Genomic DNA, 20162 nt, shown 5'->3' on the forward strand with positions numbered 1-20162 from the left:
GGGAATTTTCTGGGCTTGGCAGTGGTTTCTAAATATTTTATGGCAGTCACAGAGCAGCTTCTCATCACTGAGAGCCAGAAAAGTTGGTCCCACCAAATCTGCTGGTGCTGACCTACAAAAAGGGTCTCAATCCCCATCAGGAGCAGAGCATCTGGGGATGCCTCTGCCAGGGATCTGCTGCACTGGGCCAGAGCCAAGTGTGCCAGGGACTCATTCCAGGACACTCAGCTGCTGTTCCACTCCAGCAGCAGCCTTTGCAGAGGGAGAACTCCCAGATTCTCCCGAAAGAGGCAGGGAAAAGTGATCCAGCCCAGCTGTGGGGTAGCACAAAAATATCTCCTCTAAAAAGCAGGAGTGAACTGGTTGAATCACTGGTTCCAAACCACGAGGGTTTGGCAAACACTGGGAGAACTGGGAAGGGGATGCAATACCTGTCAGGAAGGTGTGTGAAGGAAGGGTCACCAGCTTTAGGGTAGGTGAGGGCAGGGTAGGCAGTGTGGGAAGGGGTATTCTTTTGCAAGAGAATTTAAAAAAGAAGTTACTATCAAGGGTTAAAAAGAACCAAGAAAAAGAGAGAACAGGCAAGGATTAAAATGCAAAAACAAACAAACAAAAAAGACAGATAAAGACACCTAAATCAAAATAGATTTATACTCTGGAAAAATTTCTATTCTGTCTCAATGTAAACAATCCAAATAGTGGCACACTCTTGCAGAACAATATGGAATAGGCCAATTAAAGTCCAGAGCTTAGTAAATCAAATCCTTTCCCCCCAGCCTTCACCCTTTGTCTGCCAGTGTTTGAGGGGTGATCCTGAGAAGCTCCTGAAAGAACAGAGGGAGCTCAGGAACCTCCAGGAGGGTGCTCAGTGCTCAGAATCCTGCTGGGAAAGGCTGGCACAAGGAATTCTGAAAGGTCCTGGGCAGGGCTCCCTCCTGCTCATGTCTGGGGCTGGGTCAGCAGCTCACAGAAGGGGTGGCCCTGGCTAGAACAGGGCCTTTCTTGCAGAAAGAAATCAGAGATGCAAGAGGTGCCCGGTTTTTTAGGGATAATTGTTGGTGCCTAACACACAGGACTGTGAAAAACCTGTCCATCCCTTCCTGAGGGAGGGAAACTCAGAGTGACAGGGAAGGAGAGCATGGATATGGCAGGGCTCTGGCTGAGGTGAGGCTCTCCTGCCGTGCCTCAGACATTGTGTGTGGTGTGAGGGGTGTAACTTGCTTGTTTGGAGCAGATCCTCCTGTCTTCTTCTACCTTCTCTGCTTCTCTGCCTCCCTCGGAACATCGTCCCTCCTCCTCCCCGTTGCGTACTTGCCAAGTGTCCTGTTGTGAGGCAACAAATCCACGTGGGTCAATACTGGGTATTCTCACCCTCTCCCCATCACAATGACACAAAAGCCAAACGAAACAGGATTTTCAAGCGGCAAAAGGGCCTTTTGAGGTGTTTGAGCTCTCCCTGTTTGGGCCATGAGGCTCCAGTGCTCACCTGCTCTGAGTAGTCGTTGCCGTCCACGTCGTCGCTGTTGGAGTGACCTCCTGGACTCTGTACATCTATTCCATGGCTCTCCAGGATTGCTGCTTCTTCGAAAAAAGCAAATGGATCCCTCATTTATCTGATGCATTGGAGAAGTTAAAGTAACTCAGGGGTTTTTTTTTTGCTTTTTTAGGAAGTTAGAATAACTGGAAGAACAGGGTTAGTTCTTAGCACCTTTCTCGTCACTCTCCAACATTTGGGAATGTAGCACAGGTACAAACACTGGTTTGCCTGAAATCCTTCCCTGCCAACTTCCAGACCTGTCTGAGAGTAAAAATCCCTGTCTTCCAGCCAGTCCTAACAGAAGTCAGCGTCATTTCTGAGGTACTGGGGTGGCAAAGGCATTCCCTGTAAATCTTCCCCCATAGTTTGGACTGGCAGGACTCAAGGGGGTGGGGAGTGTCTGAAAATAGATGGGAGAAATTTCTGAAAGCACTTCAGGGATTTGAAAACAAAAAAATCCATCTTCCAGTAGGATCCATATATCTAAACCTCCCCTTGATTCTTTTCGATCTCTTTTCAAACCTCCTCTCCAAACACTAAGTTTGCTTTATCCCCCCATCCCTTTGAGAAGCCATTTTCACTTGTAGAAAAATAAATTTAGTTAAACTTCAGTAACGTGTTAAATGGTATAATAAGAGAGCTTTTTTATTATTCAGAAATAAGTCAAAATAGTGGAATATTTGAAATAATTAAAAATACTGAAGTGAGCAGATATGGATGTCTGTTCACCCATGTGTTGCAAAAGTAATTCTGCATAATATCGAAGTAAGGGCATCAAACTTTTTATGAATGGCAGGAGTTTGTTGAATCCACAAAATAATAAATCACTGAGGTGATTTATTCTCTTTAGAATATCTTATCCACATCACAGAGGGTCTCCTTCCAGCAAGTTCAGAGTCACTTCTGATTTCCCTACAATCAGCTAAGAACCCAGAGGGTTAACTCTGAAGTGATTTTTGTTTTTTCCTGATTATCAACAAAAAAAGTGGCTTTTTTCTAGCCACATGTCCCTGGGCAAAACCTTGGAAAGCTGTCAGGGGCAGAGGTATAACCAGGATAAAAATCACACTAAGCTTGTGAACCTGCCAACATTTCTATCTCCTTTATTTTGAGGTTTCATTTCAGATTTGAGTTTGGATACTCAAAGGAGGGAAATGCAACTCCCCTTCCACCTATAAAATTCTCACTTTGCTTTTTAAAGCTGATCTTCCAGTAAAACTTTGTAACTGCATCACTTTTTCCTGCACTGATGACAGAATTCTACAAATTACACGTATTTCACAAAAAAATCTGGAACAGCAAGGGACTCATTTTCATAATTCCTCCACATTTCTCCCGAGGCTGTCAGCACCTCTGGTGTTTTCACTAATTTATTCTTACGTAATTGCCACCTCTCCTGAGCAAACCCCAAGCCCTGCAGGCAGGCTCTGTGATACATTACCAATATTGGCTCTTCTCTTGATCTCCTTCCTCCTGTTGGCAAACCAGTTGTACACTTTGAGGGAGGTAACTCGCTCCAAATCTGACAACTTTTTTCCTAGGAAAGCAACAGAGGGAAAAATAATAGTTCAGTGGTGTTAAAATAATATTTCAGTGGTGTTACTCACTGGGTTCCAGAGAAGCTGTGGCTGCCACATCCCTGGGAAGTGTCCAAGAACAGGGTGGACAAGGCTTGGAGCAACCTGGGATAGTGGAGGTGTCCCTGTCCCTGTTCTGGGATTGGAATTTTAGATGAGCTTTGAGGTCCCTGCTCGCCCAAACTAGTCTGGGATTTTATAGGATAAACCCCCTGAAACACAAACAGCACTGGCAAGTTATTATAATAGTTATTATAATAATTAATAGATATAGATTAAATAGTTAATAAGTTATTATAACTGAGAAAAAAGTGAACTTTATGTGGATCACATTCCAGTGTCTAAGTGCTGTGGCACTAACTGACAAATGTCTCCTTTTCTTCTGTTTTTTAAAGATCTGAATTACAGGAATTTGTTTGCAGCTTTAACCAACTCAATCCAGAGCCATGGGAGAATGAAGGGCTGCTTTTCCAGTTTGAGCACAAAATAGAGATTCCAAAAAACTGAAATTCCTGCCACAAACCCCATCCCTGGGGCTCCTTCTCTTACTATGTGCCACGAGGGTACAGTTCACTGTTTCATACAGCAGTAAAATGAATTAAGCGGTTTTGTGTCACCCTTGCAATCTGCTTTCCTCTCTCTCAGCCCCCATCACACCCTCCCAACTGTGCCAGGACACTCAGGATCTTTTGGGAGAATGGGGGTGGATGCTGGAAACTGGATTTTTACATTTAAACCAACAAAAAATTCCCAAAAACCAGAAGGCAGCTATAGAAAACTATGCCTTTATCTGGTCATCAGCACAAATAAGGGAAGACTGGAGGGATTCAGTATTCCAAGGACATCCTGGAAACCTCTTAGTTTCTCTTGACCCTATATAAAATATTCCCACATCTGCATCCTCAGACCTCTGCAGGCTACACAGGGTTGAGCCCCCCCTGCTTCTGACTCCTTTCCAAAGTTTATTTATTCAGCATACAAAGCACCCATGTAATTGCAGCAATCTGCACACTTAAATAAGTTAGGAGAGATGAGACAAGTGAAAGAAAGAAAACTCTGGAAATTGATAGCTTGGCTGCTGCCTAATGCTTTGCATCGGCAGCACTGGCTGTGTTTTACTGCTCCCCGACACGGCCTTGCAGCACTTTGTTCCAAGTTGCTCCACTAACCAGCAACACAGCCAGGAATCAAATCCTCAGCTCTCTGGTCCTCTACCTGATGGATTTTTCAGGGAAAATTTCAGCAGGTATTAGGGAAAAAGTACTTTGCCATGAGAGTGCTCAAAATTGTGGAACAGAGGCCTGGAGATGGGAAAACCTCTGGTTTTGGAGATACTAAAACTGAACAATCTCATCTAAGCTGGTCCTGCCTCACCAGATGAACTCCAAAGGTCACTTTCATTCTAAACTGTCTGACCCTCAGCTATCCTGTGACAGTCCTAGCTCTCCACAACTCCCTGAAAGGATAAAAAGGTGGGGATCCATCTTTTCTCCCAGGGAACAGGGACAGGACAAGAGGAAATGGCCTCAAGCTGCACCAAGGATGCTCGGGTATATTTGGAACAACTGGGATATTGTTCCCAACATTGGGATATTGGATACTGGGAACAATTCCTGCCTGGAAAGGGCTGTCCAGCTCTGGCACAGCTGCCCAGGGCAGTGGTGGAGTCCCCATCCCTGGAGGGATTTAAAATTCCTGTGGATGTGGCACCTGAGGACATGGATCAGTGGTGGCCTTGGCAGTGCTGGGGATGGTTGGACTCAATGATCCCAGAGGCTTTTCCATCCTAAATAATTTTGTGATTCCACGTGCATGACTCACACTTTAGTTGCCTTCTCATTAATTTTTATTCTGGTTGGAAGAAATCTAAATATATCCAAAACACAAGTTCTGAAATCTATGTAAATGTTTGGTTAGCAAAACTAAGCAAAGGCAGGTGCATCCACTAACACTACACTGAATATTCATGCTCCTCTCCTAAGTATAATTTCTCCAAAAACGGGGAAAATGCAACTTGTTGACCTCAAGAGAAGGTCCTCCATTCACACCCAGGTTCTAATCTGAGATCCATGGTCAGGAAGCTGTAAAACACTGAAAAACAGGAGAGCTGAGCTCCTTCCTCCTCCAAAAACCTGATTTATCAAAGGTTGATGACCTTGAGGTCTTTTCCAACCCAAATGATTCTCCAAACATCAGTCTGAGAACTCAAGGTGCTGAAACCTCTTTGGTTTTGGAAGGACCCCCCCAGCAGCTCCTCACCTGGTTTTTGTATAACTGCATTACAGGCGTTGGCAATTTCTTCTCTCTTTGCCTCGTCGGGATATTGATTCTCATTGAAGTAACTGCAAAAGGAGAAAAAAACCCTCCATTTTCCTTAAGAAATCAGAGTATGAAGGTTCCAAAGCAGCTGCACTAAAAGGTGTCAGCTGCTGATTTATGCATCGTTCCTCCAAAGGTACCACAGTGAATTTTATGGTAAAGTAACATCAGCCTGCACTTATGTCCACATGGAATGAAGGAAACTTCCCAAATCCCTCAGACAAATGAGTATTATCTCAGAATTTAGAATATTGTACTAGGACACCCAAAAATGTAGGCAATTCCATGGATATCAGAGTTAAGAATGTCAAGTGAAGCATCATCTCCAAGACACCACAGGCCTTTGATTTTACCATCATTTATTTATTATTTATCCCCTGACACAGCCCCCAGCTTAGGTAGAAGGAGCTGTGTAACATTTATTTTGATGTATTTGTTAATATATACACATCCATACATACTTTTAACATCTGTATTAAGCAAAACCCCACAAATTCTGCAGAGACAGATGTGGTGTGGAGATGCCATGAAATTACACAGGATGATTTCTAGAGTCAGACTGTTTTTTTAAAACCACAATTCAAAATTCTTCAATCTTCCTCAGAACAACACATTGAGTACAGCACGTTTCTAACAGTATTTTTTTCTGGAATAATTGTGATTTTATTGTACTTTATATGCAGTAAACATGCTATAGAAGTTAAAACTGTTTCCTCTTTTACCTCATTGAACTGTTCTGCAAATTTTAATGAACTGATTTACATTCCACAGGGCTTATCAGATCTGCATTAAAACCAACAAAAAGTCCTGTTTTCTTCAATGGACTCTGCTAATCACACCACAAGCAGGGCCTACCACTGGTTTTTATGTAGATTATCCATAATATATAATCCTAGGATTTCTTTTATCAACTTTGATCAGCAGCAGGCCCAGCTGTTGGACAGCTGCTCTGGATTTGAAAATAAAATATTTATTTCCTTAACTGTAGATCATTTGGTAATAGGAGATTCAGGCATATTGAGGCAATTATTATTTTCCATTATTCATGGCCCCAGTTACTTTCTATGGAAATCCAGATTCTGTTCCATACAGGAACTGTTTCTGTCCAAACTTTGAACACTCAGGTTGAATTTTAGGTGCCACTACGTCATCCCCGTGCTCACAGAGTCCTTTACAGTCACAGCTATGCCCAAAATGGGGTCCTATTTCAAAGCTGCTGCTCAGTAACAGAATCTCACATGAGCTCAGAGAGTTGCACCATTCATGTACTTCCAGGTGATCTCCTAGGAGAGAGCAAATGGGACCACAGGAATAGCTCAATCTTCTCTAAATGAAGGGCAGCTCTGCCTCAAACTTCAGTTCAAGTGTTGGAAAAGTTGGGAGTTTGTCAAATTAGAGCAAACTAATTGCTGGAATTAAGGTGACTGAAGAATCAAAGGAGGAGTTCCCTGACACAGGACTGGTGTCTTTGTTCAGCTTTATGAGAATTTAGAATGCACATCAGGCCCTCTGGACATGGTAATTTTTAAAGTGTATTCTCCCCTCTTCCACGTCTATCCCCTTTGTGTGATTCCAGCCTTTGAAGTGATGTGTGTGTCCATCTCAACCTGCAAATTTCTCTTCAAAGGGGTTGCAGGGTTCTGGACAAAGGTGCATTTTTGGGGAATGGAGAGCTTGGAAGACAGAGCAGAAAATGCTTTTTCCAGTAGTTAGTGATGGAAGCAGAAGCTCAAGATCCCAGTTCAGCAGACCCATGGCAATATTTCAGCTCTCCCACCTACAGAGCACTGCCCTCTGCCCAGAGCCAAGAATCATTTCCTCTTCTAAGCACCCTGAGATAAAGGAGCATCAAGAGATCACAGCTGAAAACTGCTGCTCTGTTATTTACATGAACATATTGCCTGCCCTGGAGTCCTAAACAGCACCACATGTACAAAAAACAACATTCATGGAAGAATTACAAAATACATAAAATTATCAATCAGGGTGACCTTGAAGTGCCCATTCTTGTTAATTCAAGAAATTGAGACGCTAATTAAAGCAGCAAAGACAACACCAGAGCTACCAGTGACCCTTTTCTTGTCACCTAACTCAACAATGTCCCTTTCCCAAGCCACAGCCAGGCTTTTGCTGCCTCCAACAAATAAAAATATTTTCTACCAACAACAAAACTTCAGCCCGTGCTTACATTTCTTTGGGATAACAGGAAATCTCCCTGTGATGGAGCAAACTCTCAGAACTGGACAAGGAATGAGGCATCTCTTCTAGCAAATGAGGGAGTTTTGTGTATTCCAGTCATTTTTGTGATTCAGAAACTGCTAAAGCAGTAATTCTTATCTCTAAACATTTTACAACTAAGTTATAAATAATTAATTTGCCTGACATTTCTCATCAGTCTGAAACATTTTCTTTAAATTCAAACAGGAATTTCTGATCTTTTCACGTAAAATGTCTAAAAATTTCTACAAGAAAAGTGATTCTCACTAGAAAATGTGAAATTCTTCTCTCACCCTAAATCTCAATTTATGAAAAAGCATCAAAAATCTCAGTGAGTTTTTCTCACACAGCTGTCCTGGTCCTTTTTGTGGGGATCCCAAAGTCAAGTAGGTACCACCTGGAAGGGGAACTAGTGGAGCAGTTAAAACTCTGTTTCTGCAGTTGCCAGTAATTTTAAAACCTGCCTCTCCTCCCCCTGCTGGACTATTCCTTGTCCTCATTAGTGATGGGACTTCTCCTTCCCCCACACTTCCATAAACTTGGCCAGCCCTCAACTTGTGCTCCCCAAAACTGAATCTCCTCCTCAGAACTCAATCCCAGGATGGTGTGGGGTGGAAGAGACCTTAAAGAGAATTCACTTCCAACATCCTGCCATGGGCAGGGACACCTGACACCATCCCAGGTTGCTCCAACCCAATCTTGGACATGTCCAAGGATCCAGGGGCAGCCACAACTTCTTTGGGCAACCTGTGCCAGGGTCTCACACCCTCCCAGGGAAGAATTTCTCCTCAAAATCCAACCTAAATCTACCCCTCTTCAGCTTAAGGCAGTTCTTGAGGCCATTCTGTTTCTCTCCATGACCACATTGTGCTTTTAGTGTTTGAAGGAGTGCAAGCTGCTTTATCAGAGTTCATAACCTGAAAGGAAAAGGTCTCACAGCTCCAGGTAACCCTAAATATCCAACCCTAATTGCTGATTTTCCTCCTCACCGTCCAAATCCCCTGTGCATAAACTCTACCAATACATCACATTTCATCCCCATCCCATCAAGGTCTTGTGACAAAGCACAACATTTTAAACCTCCCACCACGTGGCACTTGAGGACCTGGTTTAGTGGTGAACATGATGCTGATTGATGGCTGGACTTGATGATCTTAAAGGTCTTTTTCACCCCTAATGACTCTATGGTTATATGATTCTATGATTCCTGAGAAGCAGATGAGAATAATTAAGTTTCCAAGATAAGAAGCCATGGAAAAATATTCAAGACTTCATCACTGACTATTTTGTTTGCTCATGTAGAAGTTGTGAAAACACTGTGATTTTTTTGGACTACAGTTCTTCTCGCAGTAAATTAATTATTCTGCCCTCTAGTTCTGTTTCTTATCAGCCAGGTACACAGGGAAAGAACGCAGGATGTCTGAAATTCCCTTCACAGCCACAGACCTGTTCACAGTCTGAAAAGTTTCTGAAAGCTACAGATGAAAAATATGAAGCCATATGAACTTAAAAGGAAGGAAAAAAAAGAAAAGGAACAGGCACAAGTAACTCCTGCAAAGGCACACTGCTTTCTAGACAAAGGGCAGCTGTCAGCTGAATACCTTCCATGAAGAAACCAAATGATCTCTTTTGTAGAAAATGACAGTGGAGGATTAAAATGAAAAGTGGCCAAATAATTTACATGAGATGAGAATCCATATGATGGTAAAGAATGTAGATATCCTTGAAGCCGTTTCATTTCAATAACACTGAAGCCTAGAAAAATTGCAGATTCAGAGAAACCCTCTTTCTTTCAGGGATAATGTGCTTAGGACAATGATGGAGAGGGAATCCATCTCAGCCCAGGGCTCTGTAATGGAAGGAGAAGTCTCCCCCCAGCTCTTCACCAAGGTGCCCCTCTCTGAATTCCTGCTATAGCTGCCAATCTTTTTTTTTTGCCCTTCTGTTCTCGAGGCTGAGATATCAGATGCATTAAGCAATGCCTCAGTAGTGTTCCTGATAATCCACAGTGGAAGTTTTGTTGCTTCCTATCAGCTTTGCAGCTGCCAGGGAAGTGTCTGAAATGACAGCCACAGAAGGATGGGTGGAGTTGGTGCTTTTCCAGATAAGGAAAGAGATAAAGCCCCCCAAAACTGATCAAAAGACCCCAAGTTGAGGAAATGCATGGTTTACAGCAGAACCTAACGGTTAGAACTTCCAAGTGTGGCAGGGGTTCAGAGTGGAGGGGCTCAGATGTGTTGCAGGTAACAATCCATAGTGCTGCTGCAGCTGAATCATTCCCAGGTGAGGTCACTCAGGTAGGGGGACACAGATCACCCTCACTGGAGGACAACTGACCTTGAAATTAATGGGTGGCAAGAATACACAGATGGATATTTACTGAAGAACAGCAGACATGCTGCAAGCTCACTCCCTCACTTTGTGTTTGCATCCCTGGGTTCCCACTTCCACCCCTGTGAGAGCTTCACCTGCAAGTGAAATATCCTGGCACTCTTGTGGGGGCTCCAACTCCTCTGTTTGAGACCAAAGAGTCACAGAATGGTTTGGGCTGGAAGGACCTTGAAGACCTTCTATAATTCCCACCCCCTTCCATGAGCAGGGACACCTTCCACTATCCCAGGCTGCTCCAAGCCCCATCCAACCTGGCCTTGGACACTTCCAGAAATGGGAGATTTATCTTCAGGCTGCAGTCCAGCTTAACACAATTTAATCACAGAGCAAAGGGAATGATCCCATCCTCTCCTTCATTCCCTTTTTGCAGGAATGTTTTGTGCCCAGCTGCCTCCCCGGTCCAGCTCCCCCCACGTGCCAAGAGCAGCGGTTGTGCAGCCAAGGGAGGCGGGAGGACACGGCTGAAAAGGCAGCTGGGCCCAGCTCCTTCCACAGCAGCTCCCAAAGATTCTCTCCCAAGGGATGCTGAAAGCAAAGCCAGAGCCACAGGCTGGGCCACCAGCCCAGAGAGGGATGGAAAAGCAGAACTGTCCAGCTCCCACCCCTGTGGATGAACAGAAGCTTGTGCTGTCCCCAGGGTTGGAGCTCCCTGCCAAATTCTCTGGTGTCTCAAAATACATGAGGTGAAAGCTGCTCCTTTGGCTCTGATAAGATGCCTGTAATTTCAGCTCCCTATCTGGTTTCCCTCCCATGAGTTCCTCTGCTTTCCACTGACAAGGTACAGAAAACACTCAAATGTAGTTACCTATTTATCTCTCATTAGTACATTTATCACCCCAGTACCACCCAGCAGCCAGAGGTCACTGTTCCAGCCTTTGTGGCTTGTGGCAGAACTATTATTCAGGCTGTCAAATCAATGGAAATATTTCTGAAGTTAGTCTGTCATCTGTGCCTGAGATCTTATCTCAGCATGGCATGAGACAGACTGTCAGAGGAGTGACATTCAGAGCATAATCTCATCAGAAAGTGTAATGACTGGTTTATTTCCCAGTAAATACTGGCCAAGAATATCACTAATGCCACTCTCAGTGAGGTCAGCAGATGACACCACCAGTTTTATCTCCTGATATTTTTACTGATTCCCTAGTAATGACATGGGTGTCAACTAAACCCATGATATAAAGTCATTTTTATTTTTGACAGCAAAATTAAGATATCTCCTCCACAGATAAACTCTGATGGAGCTGAGAACTTCCCCCAGGACTGCAAAACATAACCAGGCAAGGATGGGAAGTGCAGCTCTCTGGATGAACTTCAGTTGAGGCATCAGCTCAACCAGACCTAAGCAGCAAAACAAATCTAAGAAAAAAGTCCCTGGCCCAGAAAAACCACTGACAAACACGATGGCTGCAGCTCTCTGCTGCTTTTTCCACAGCACCATCACTTAGCCAATGGATTCCACAGGTCCATGGATTCGAAGGAATGGAGAAACCACTGCAGGACTGTAGCTTGACCTTTCCTACAGCACTGACAAGAGGTGTCCCAGCAATTCTGGAAGCCCAGAATTAAGCCCAGATCTTCTGTCAACCTGCACACATATCCACTCACAACACAAAAAAACTGGGGATTTATCCAATGCAGAATCTACTGTAACTTTATATCACCTTTGGAAATAAACTGCAAAAAATCCTCAGTTTTTAAAAAGCTCTCTCATTCCCCACTTGAGCTTTCAGGCCCAGGGTATGGCCACACTCTGTCCAGGGACAGCACAGTTTTTAAGCCTCTCACTCTAAGAAATGTTTCATTCTTGGATTTCTTTTCATTGCAAGTGCAAATCTAGAGGAGAGATCTCACCAGCCCTAGATGACTTAGAGCACCAGACAGAGAGAAACTGAAATAATTTCACACCTCAGGACGTGTCTGAATACATAAATTCCAGAGCCATGTCAGCACACATTAAAAACCCTCACACAACAGAGCTGACTCTCAATTCTGGCTTTACAAGTCGCTGTCTAAACTCCAAGAGAGGCATTTCACTGATGTTTCTTAGCAGGAATCTCCTCTGCCACGTAGATTAAAATGCCAAAAATACACCTTGCACGGGAGTGGGTAAAGCTGGATGACCTTCAAAGCTGACAGAACAACGAGGTTTTCATTCTTTCAACATCTTTTTCTCAGAATTTTGACAGTGGTCTCGAGGACCACAATCCTATCAAGCTATTCATATTATCCTAGAATTTGTTTAGAAGCAGAATTAATTGATAATAGCTCTGAAAGCCTTGTACTTGCAGAAGATAATCTCTAGCACCCTACTGTCGAGATAATTAACAATTAAAAAAAAGAATAGTTAAGACATCCGAGGTGGCGATTTACTCTTCCTTCTAATTGGATTTGGTGATAAGAGCATTTCTGAAATTACACAACAGGCCTCTCCTGAATGGCAAGATTTGGAGTTTGCAGCAATTTGAAACACACAGATACTTTTTGCTTAAGGCACCTTGAAGACACCGACAGCTGAGATTTTGAATATCCTTAAACTTACTGGCACCACCAGCCTCTCAAAGCCAACACAGTTCACTAAGTTGTTCATAAAATAAAAGTGGACATTTTTGAAGACACTGAAAGCTGAGATTTTGAATATCCTTAAACTTAAACTTACTGGCATCATCAGCCTCTCAAAGCCAACACAGTTCACTAAATTGTTCATAAAATAAAAGTGGACATTTTTTGAAGCCAGCAAGTAACCAACACATCAAGACAAGATAAAGTGAGAATTGTCCTGCTGGTTTGTGTAAGCAAACTTCATCTTCAAAGCTCTTCCTAACAAGGCATCTAAGCATGAATAATAGGATCTCTTGTTCCCTTTTATTTACTTGGAATATTTAAATGGAGACCTCCATGCTGCAGGGATATTTATGTGCTTTAAATGCGCTGGACTTTGTGAGTGATAAACAAAACCTTTCTGCAAACAACTGTGAAACAAACATCTCATCTTCATTTTTTAACGTGCTACAGGGCAAGAGTTATTTATTTCAGTTGTATTTTGGATTATCTGGTCCTCACAAGCAAAGCCAAGGCAGGGTCAAGCCCATGGGTGAAACATCTCCAAGGAGGGATGAACCAGGAATCAGCCCTGGCCCACCCACTGGGAAGGGCTGCTCTGCTGCTGCTGCCCCACAATTCCAACCAGACAAACTCTAATCAGCACTGAGGGTTTTACACACACCCCTCACGGGACAACAGAGGGTTCCAAGGCTTTATACGGCAACATAAACAAATAGCAAAACTTGGGTTTTTACATTACTCAGAACATCTTTGTTTGCTCTCTGGAACAAAACATTCCACTCAGCAGAGGCAGAGCTCAGTTTTCAGCTCATCTGGTTGGGTATTCTGATAACAGCCCATCCCTGCCTCAAAACTCTGCTTTAGTGGGATGCTCAGCCCTGGATGTGTCACAGACATGTTTTATGAAAAATCCTTTCCTTAGGATTTTTTTGTCCTGAGAAGCTGAGAGGCCTCAGGAACAAAATGTAAACAGTGATTATCTGCTGCTGTGGAATGCAACAGGTGCATCTGGGATTGGTCTCATGTGGTTGTTTCTAACTAATGGCCAATCACAGCCCAGCTGTCTCGGACTCTTGGTCAGACACAAGCTTTTGTTATCTTCCTTCTTCTTCTTGCTTGCCAGCCTTCTGATGAAATCCTTTCTTCTATTCTTTTAGTATAGTTTTAATATAATATATATCATAAAATAATAAATCAGCCTTCTAAACATGGAGTCAACATTCTCTTCTCTCGTCCTGGGACCCCTGCGAACACCACCACACTGGATGTGTGTAAATAATGTCAGTGTGAGCACCAAGGTCCCTCAGGTTTTCCTCACTTGAGCTTCAGTGAGGTTTTAGTTCTTCTGGATGGGAATCTTGGAGCCTCCCTTTGTCCCAAGCCTCCAGGAGAGGAAAAATACCAATCATGAAATTTGGGGTTAATATCTCAGTATAAACTGACAGCTCCCAACATCACCACCAGCATTTTCCCTCAAAAAAACACAAGGTTTTGTTTTCAGTTTCCAGTTTTGGACCAGACTTGGTTCAGCTCAGCAGAGCCCCCAGTTGCTGCTGCATTTTCAGAAAATAAAAATTAATTCAGCTAAATGAAAGGATCCTACAGGACTCCACAGACAAGGCCAATTCCTGCAGCACCTGAAGTTATCCTACACCTCGATATCCAGCACCTAAAATCAAGATGAAATCTGACATTGGCTCAATACATGTATTTTTCCTGACACACAGTATCTCCAAGATCTGGGCCAAAATTGTTATCCCATTAAGTGTTTTACAGCCAGGTAGCAGAAAATGTATTTAATTTTTAAATATCAATCTATTCTTCCCTTCCAACATAAATACAATACAAGAGATGGACAGAAGCAAAGGAAAATGAGAAATAATGAATGAACCCAGTAATGCCAGTGAATTAAACTACTACAGTGCCAAGACCAACTTCAGGAGGTTCTTCAAAGACAACACAGCAAAAAAGGAGATTTAAGGGACATTTTAAGCCATCAGGAAACTTTGGGATCTTTAAAGAATATTTCTCAAACCTGGCAGCAGAAGCATCTTTTTCTTTATTTGCTAAAGATTGTTCAGTGACCACTAACCATCCATAGGGAGAGGAAATACCTGCATTTATTATCCAAATTTTTTACTATTTTCTTTTTTTTTTTTTTTGCCTACAGTATAGTGAATAATTATCTTGTAAATAATAAGCACTAAAGACTCAAAAGATTATTTCATTTACCAACATCCATCGTGTTTCATATTTCAAGAGCACTTTTTATACCCAGATCACCAACTCCTTTCAAAGTATTCTGAAACTGTCTTTCTTCATCTTACTCTTTAATATTATTACAAGAATTTACAGGTAGAAGAGCATCAAAGTTAAAAGATACAGAGCCAAGAAACCAGATTAAATCAATCCACAGCTCTTTACTCCAAGATTTGTGCTCCTTGCCCTGAGCCATGGTTTTTGCCATGTGCTTCCTCTTAAATGTCATTGTCACCCTCACTCAGATCAGCTGAGTTCCCTGGGACAATCCTTTAGGAGGCATGACTTAAACAGTGCTGGTAGGAAAGCTCCAAAGCCAACTGAGGAATTGTTGACCAGAAAAACGAATTATTTTTAGCACTTTTGGACTTTTAGTAAAGTATTTGATAAAGTGACGAATGGGAAATTATTCATGATTTTGGGAAATACAAAGGTTAGCATAATTACGAGATAGGGTAGAAAGGAAACATCTAACTAAGAAGAGGCTGAAAAAATAATGGTATTGAAGACAACAATCAGGGATACTCCTCAAGTATCATCTTTGGAGCATCTTAAAAACAAAACCAATTAATGATCCTGACAGAAAGTCCGCACATGGTGATGAATCTGCTGAGACCAAAGTCAGAAGCCACATCAATACACTGAACTGAAGCACCATAAAAAGTAATAGAGAATCCTAAGGGCAAGAACTAAACAGAAATTTAACAGTGCAGCAGCCAAGGTCACCCACTTTGGGAACAACAACTTCACAGGCACAGAAAGATCATCAGCTGGGAAGATCAGCTCTTGTGAAGTCACTGTGACCAAAAGATACAATGCAACAAAAGCACCAAAAAGGCCAAGCCTGACATAGATGGGGATGCTGCTATTCCCTATCCAGAGAGAAAAGCATTTTTATAAAAGGCACTTCTTCTATGCTGCTGACAGAGTTCCTCACTCACACACAGCAAAGTATTCAGAACAAATTAAATCTTACGTGTGTTCCAAAGGAAAATCAAACAAATAAGAAAGCTGGGTTATCCTGGATCACAAAAAAAAAACCAACCAAAAAAACAAACAAACAAAAAAAAACCAAACAAAAAACAAACAAAAAAACCCCAACCCCCCCCCCAAAAAAACCAAAAAAAACAACCAAAAAAACAAAAAAACCAACCAAACAAACAAACAAAAAAACCCAAAAAACAAACAACAAACAAAAAAAAACCAAAAAAAACCACCCCAAAAAACCACAACAACCCCAAAAGAATAAAAAAATAATCTAGGATGTGGTAATGACTTTTGTGGCTAAAGCCCATATGGTTCTCTGATAGAACATTTTTTCAGGTGCTCCATTTAAACATTTTTAAAGTGCTCCACAGTCTGACCAAGAGCCCATAAATATATGATGCAACAACTTAAGAGTCTGACTTTGGAATTTTCCTCGCTCACTATGCTGGTAATGACTCTCTCTATTACCTGTGTAAAGACCTCCCATCTGTTACTCCATGCAGAGAATTTCCTCTGGCTGAGGTAGGGCTGGACTCTGCTCAGAGCTGAGCTGCAGTGAGAGTCAGCAGGAAGGCTCTGCACAGCTCTGGAAAGCAGGAATGGGAAAATCCTATTGTCTGGGATTAAACTTAAATTAAATTAAAATTATAAACCCAGTCTGGGCTGGGTGGTGCTCCTGGATCCTCCTTTTTGACAGGAGCAGCAAAGCCCTGGCTGCAGCAAAGCAGAGTGACAAGGTGCCAGCCTGGTCCTGAATTCCTTCTGAACACTTCCCAGACCACTCAGGAAGTGAATTCTGTCATTCACTTTTGGGTTTTTGTGGTGGTTGAGATGACCCCTGAAGTATCAGAAAGTTGGTGTTTTTTTTTTTTCAGCTTTGCGACTGAAGAAGTCAAGATTTGTTGCTTCTGCTTTTCAGGGTTGTTTATTTTTCTTTTATTTATTACATTCTTTCTTTAACTTGTTGAGATTATTTTAGCAGGTTGGGTTGTGGCACAGCCACTGCCCTTGGGGTGGTGTTAACTTTTTATACTATGAATTATGTGTAATTTATTTATAATAATTTTCCAATACTTATTACTTATATTAGACAGTTTGTCTTTATTTTCAACTAATTAAAAAGTGTCACTATCTTAGTAGAAGATGGAGGACAAGAAGAAGGAGAAGAAGGACAGGACATGCTCAGATTCTTTTATTTTGTTTTTTGAACTTCCATTCTAAAACTTTAAAATTTTACTTTTTCACTTTGTGACAAATTAGCTATCATTTTACTCAAATTTTTGTGGCTTGTAAATTTTCACACAAAGCTGGTAATTTTTTCCTATGGACTAAAATCGAAGGCATAGGTGTTTCTGACTTTGTGCTAAGGTCTTTGAGTTCTTTGCTGGGGTTTCAAATCACTCAGGGTAGTCAGAGGAATGTCCTGGGTCCTGACAATTCACTTCAGGGGGTTTGTTCCAGGGGTAACATTACACACGGGTTGGATGAATCCTGCAGGGAGGGGAAACTTCCCACAGCTTGGAGCTGTTCTGGACAGCCCAAACATTATGAACAACCACATAAAATACAGCCTGAACTTGCCAGGGGCCACTTCACACAGTTTGTGTGACAAGATTGTCATGGCTTTCCCTGCCTCCTGAATCCACGTTAGAATACCTGAGAAAAGAACAATTTAGCTGATTAATACAAGCTTTTTGTTCCTAATTCCTTCTGTGTCCTTTAAACAGGATAATCACAGGAAAAAAAACACCACGAAGGACTGAGGCAAATCAAGAAAGCTCGAAGAGACAGAAATCACAGCACCAAACCTCTGTTTTCACACTGTCCTTACAGCAGGCAGCATCTAGAGGTCTCAACATGATTGCGAAGAGCAAGAGGTTCTGTGCATGAACCCAGCACAAGCCCTTGACTCACTCAAGCTGTGCCCTAGAACAACTGGCATGAACAGTTACAGTAAATAAAGTTCTGCAAAGGAGAATTATTTATACTGGATACAAATAAAGCTGGTATTTTTGAAATTCACAGCAATTAACACTCCTACGACTGAACTTCATTTGTTATCTTGGCATTAAGCAAAGCACTGCACGTGGAAAAGAGCAAATTCCAACTCCTCACGTACATGACCAGGTCTAAATCAGTAGTAGCTCTTCAGGAAAGACTATTCCAAGATGAGACACTCTCAATCAATACACAAAAGTGATCAGCAAAAAAAACCCCAGATGTTAGGCTGGAGGTCAGAGAACAAGAGGACTTGGATTCAGCTGGAATATTTACCCTGGAAATATGGAAATCAGCTCTGCTTGGGTCCCCACTCACCTGCCCCAGGTCACTAGAAATTGAATGTAAGAATAGAAAAGGTCCAGAGAAGAGTGACAATTAATATTATTAGAGGCAAGGGAAGCCTTGGTGTCTGGGAAGAGATAAGAGAGTGACTGTTAAGTTCAGAGAGGAGATAAATGAGCAGCACATTGATAGCAGCACATACAGAGAATGATCCTGGATAAATGCAAAGTTCTGCCTTATTCTTTCTCATGATACTCATGCCAAAGGGACCTTTGACTTTTTAAACACATTTTAGCATTTAAAATGAAACTAGGTATAATTAGTTCTCCAGAAGTACCCTGAAGACCTCAGCAGGATTTAGAAGGAATTACATATTTATGTGAATAATAAGAACGCCCAGAGCTGCAATAACAGGATTAAAAATACAGGATAGGAGATAAGAGCTTTTGTCCACAGCCACATGGCTGCTGGCCAGGTGTGAGCCAGGCACAGGATGAAGAGCAGAGGTAGAAAAAATGATAAACATCACAACCATCATCACCTGGGGATGAGATCCTGCTTGTCACCTTCATGAGCAGGGGGACAGAACACTGAGGATCTCAACTGGTGCTGGAGAAATGCAGCAGAGTATCTGGACTAGAGGAGAATTCCCATTTCTAAAATGTGGGTTTGCTGCACCAGCCAGAGCTGTTACAGACCAGACTGACAAAGTTGCATTTTCTAAATGTTGATTTCAGTTATTCTGACCTTGGCAGACACAAGAATTTTATCTGAGGTCTGCTGCAAGGAGCTGCCCCTCCCACAGATCATCTTTTATTATTTAAAAAAAAAGAGAGAGAGACAACACAAGGATACAAAAAGCACCTGAGCTCTCTAGAAAGCAAAATAACTCAATAGGTGCTGGATCCTTGAAGAAACCAGAGTCTGGTGAGGCTTTGGGCAGATATCCTTACATTCTATTTTACTGCCTGCAATCTGCCAAACAACTGGGATTTGCTTACAGCTGATTAGAATAGGAAGCTTGTATATTATGCATGTCTGAGAGGGAACAGAGCTTGATCTAATGCAAAATAAGGCAGATCCTGTGTGCCAAGCAGAAAATGGCTGCTCTTGCATTTTATGAAGACACAGAGCAATGACCCTGAGCCAAACCACTTGAACCTTCACACAGCCACATGATCTTGCCTTAGTGTGAGTGGTAAAGTGAACTTTGCTGGGTGCCTTTGCAAAGTGCCTTCGCTCAGATCTCGAAGCATTTCAGGAGCACAAACAGCAAAGATCCTAAAAAAAACCCATTCCCTGCATCTCAAAGGATTTAATGAAGTTGAATCTCCCCCTGGAAGTTGCTGACTAATGAACACCTTATGACAGGATTGAAAGAGCTGGAAAAAATATAAAGAAATCACCTGATGTTTCTCTCTGCATTAAGATCAAGTATCTCAGAGCCATCCTGACAGATTTCAGCTGATTTGCTCCTGAGAAATGTTCTGTAGCTGCTGTAGATAACCTGCTTAGTGCTGTGCCATTCCTGAAGTCAGGAAGTTTTTCCTAACGCCAATATTCCTCGGTAACCCAAGAATTAGAGGCTTTTGGCACTTTTCCCTGGGCTTGACTCATCTCTGAAGCTGGTAGTGGATATTTTACAGCTGAGAACAAGCAGTCACCAAAAGGTTCAAGGACACCTGAGGGTCACAGGGACAGCAGAGATAATTCCCAGCCCTGCTGACCTCCCAGCAAACCCAGGAAAGACGAGCAGCATTCCCGAGCCGACCCGTGGCCATGGTTATATTGATGAGAAGCTGCTGTTCTGTTTCTAACAATGTAGCAGCCTAATGGAAGGGGCCAAAGGACATTACTTCCTGCTCTGCTGTCAGCTTGGAAAGGGAGAAACGCAATGAATCCCAAACTTAAATCTCCTCCAAAGCCTTGCACAGGAAACTTAGATCCCCTATGGGGCCGGTATTAAGGTTCTGCTGGAAGACATAACTAAGAGTAATGGGATGAAATTAACTAAGAAAATTTCCTAA

At 42.4% G+C, this 20162-nt stretch overlaps 1 protein-coding gene across 6 annotated transcripts in view; it reads right to left on the reverse strand.

The window, feature by feature from the left end:
* Positions 1–20162, reverse strand: part of HMBOX1 (homeobox containing 1) — a 121152-nt gene that overhangs the window by 17224 nt on the left and 83766 nt on the right. Inside the window, exons 7-10 of one of the 6 annotated variants that reach the window (XM_036379709.2) lie at positions 5374–5456; positions 2979–3074; positions 1487–1575; positions 1255–1323 (exon numbers count right to left, since the gene is read on the reverse strand). In XM_036379709.2, coding sequence (XP_036235602.1) covers positions 1255–1323; positions 1487–1575; positions 2979–3074; positions 5374–5456 — 337 coding nt within the window. Of the gene's footprint in view, positions 1–1221; positions 1324–1486; positions 1582–2978; positions 3075–5373; positions 5457–20162 lie in introns of all 6 variants that reach the window. The other 5 variants (XM_036379705.2, XM_036379708.2, XM_036379707.2 and 2 more) reach the window with 5 other exon arrangements.

The sequence above is a fragment of the Molothrus ater genome, chromosome 3 (genome assembly GCF_012460135.2).
Source record: "Molothrus ater isolate BHLD 08-10-18 breed brown headed cowbird chromosome 3, BPBGC_Mater_1.1, whole genome shotgun sequence".
Classification (NCBI taxonomy): domain Eukaryota; kingdom Metazoa; phylum Chordata; class Aves; order Passeriformes; family Icteridae; genus Molothrus; species Molothrus ater.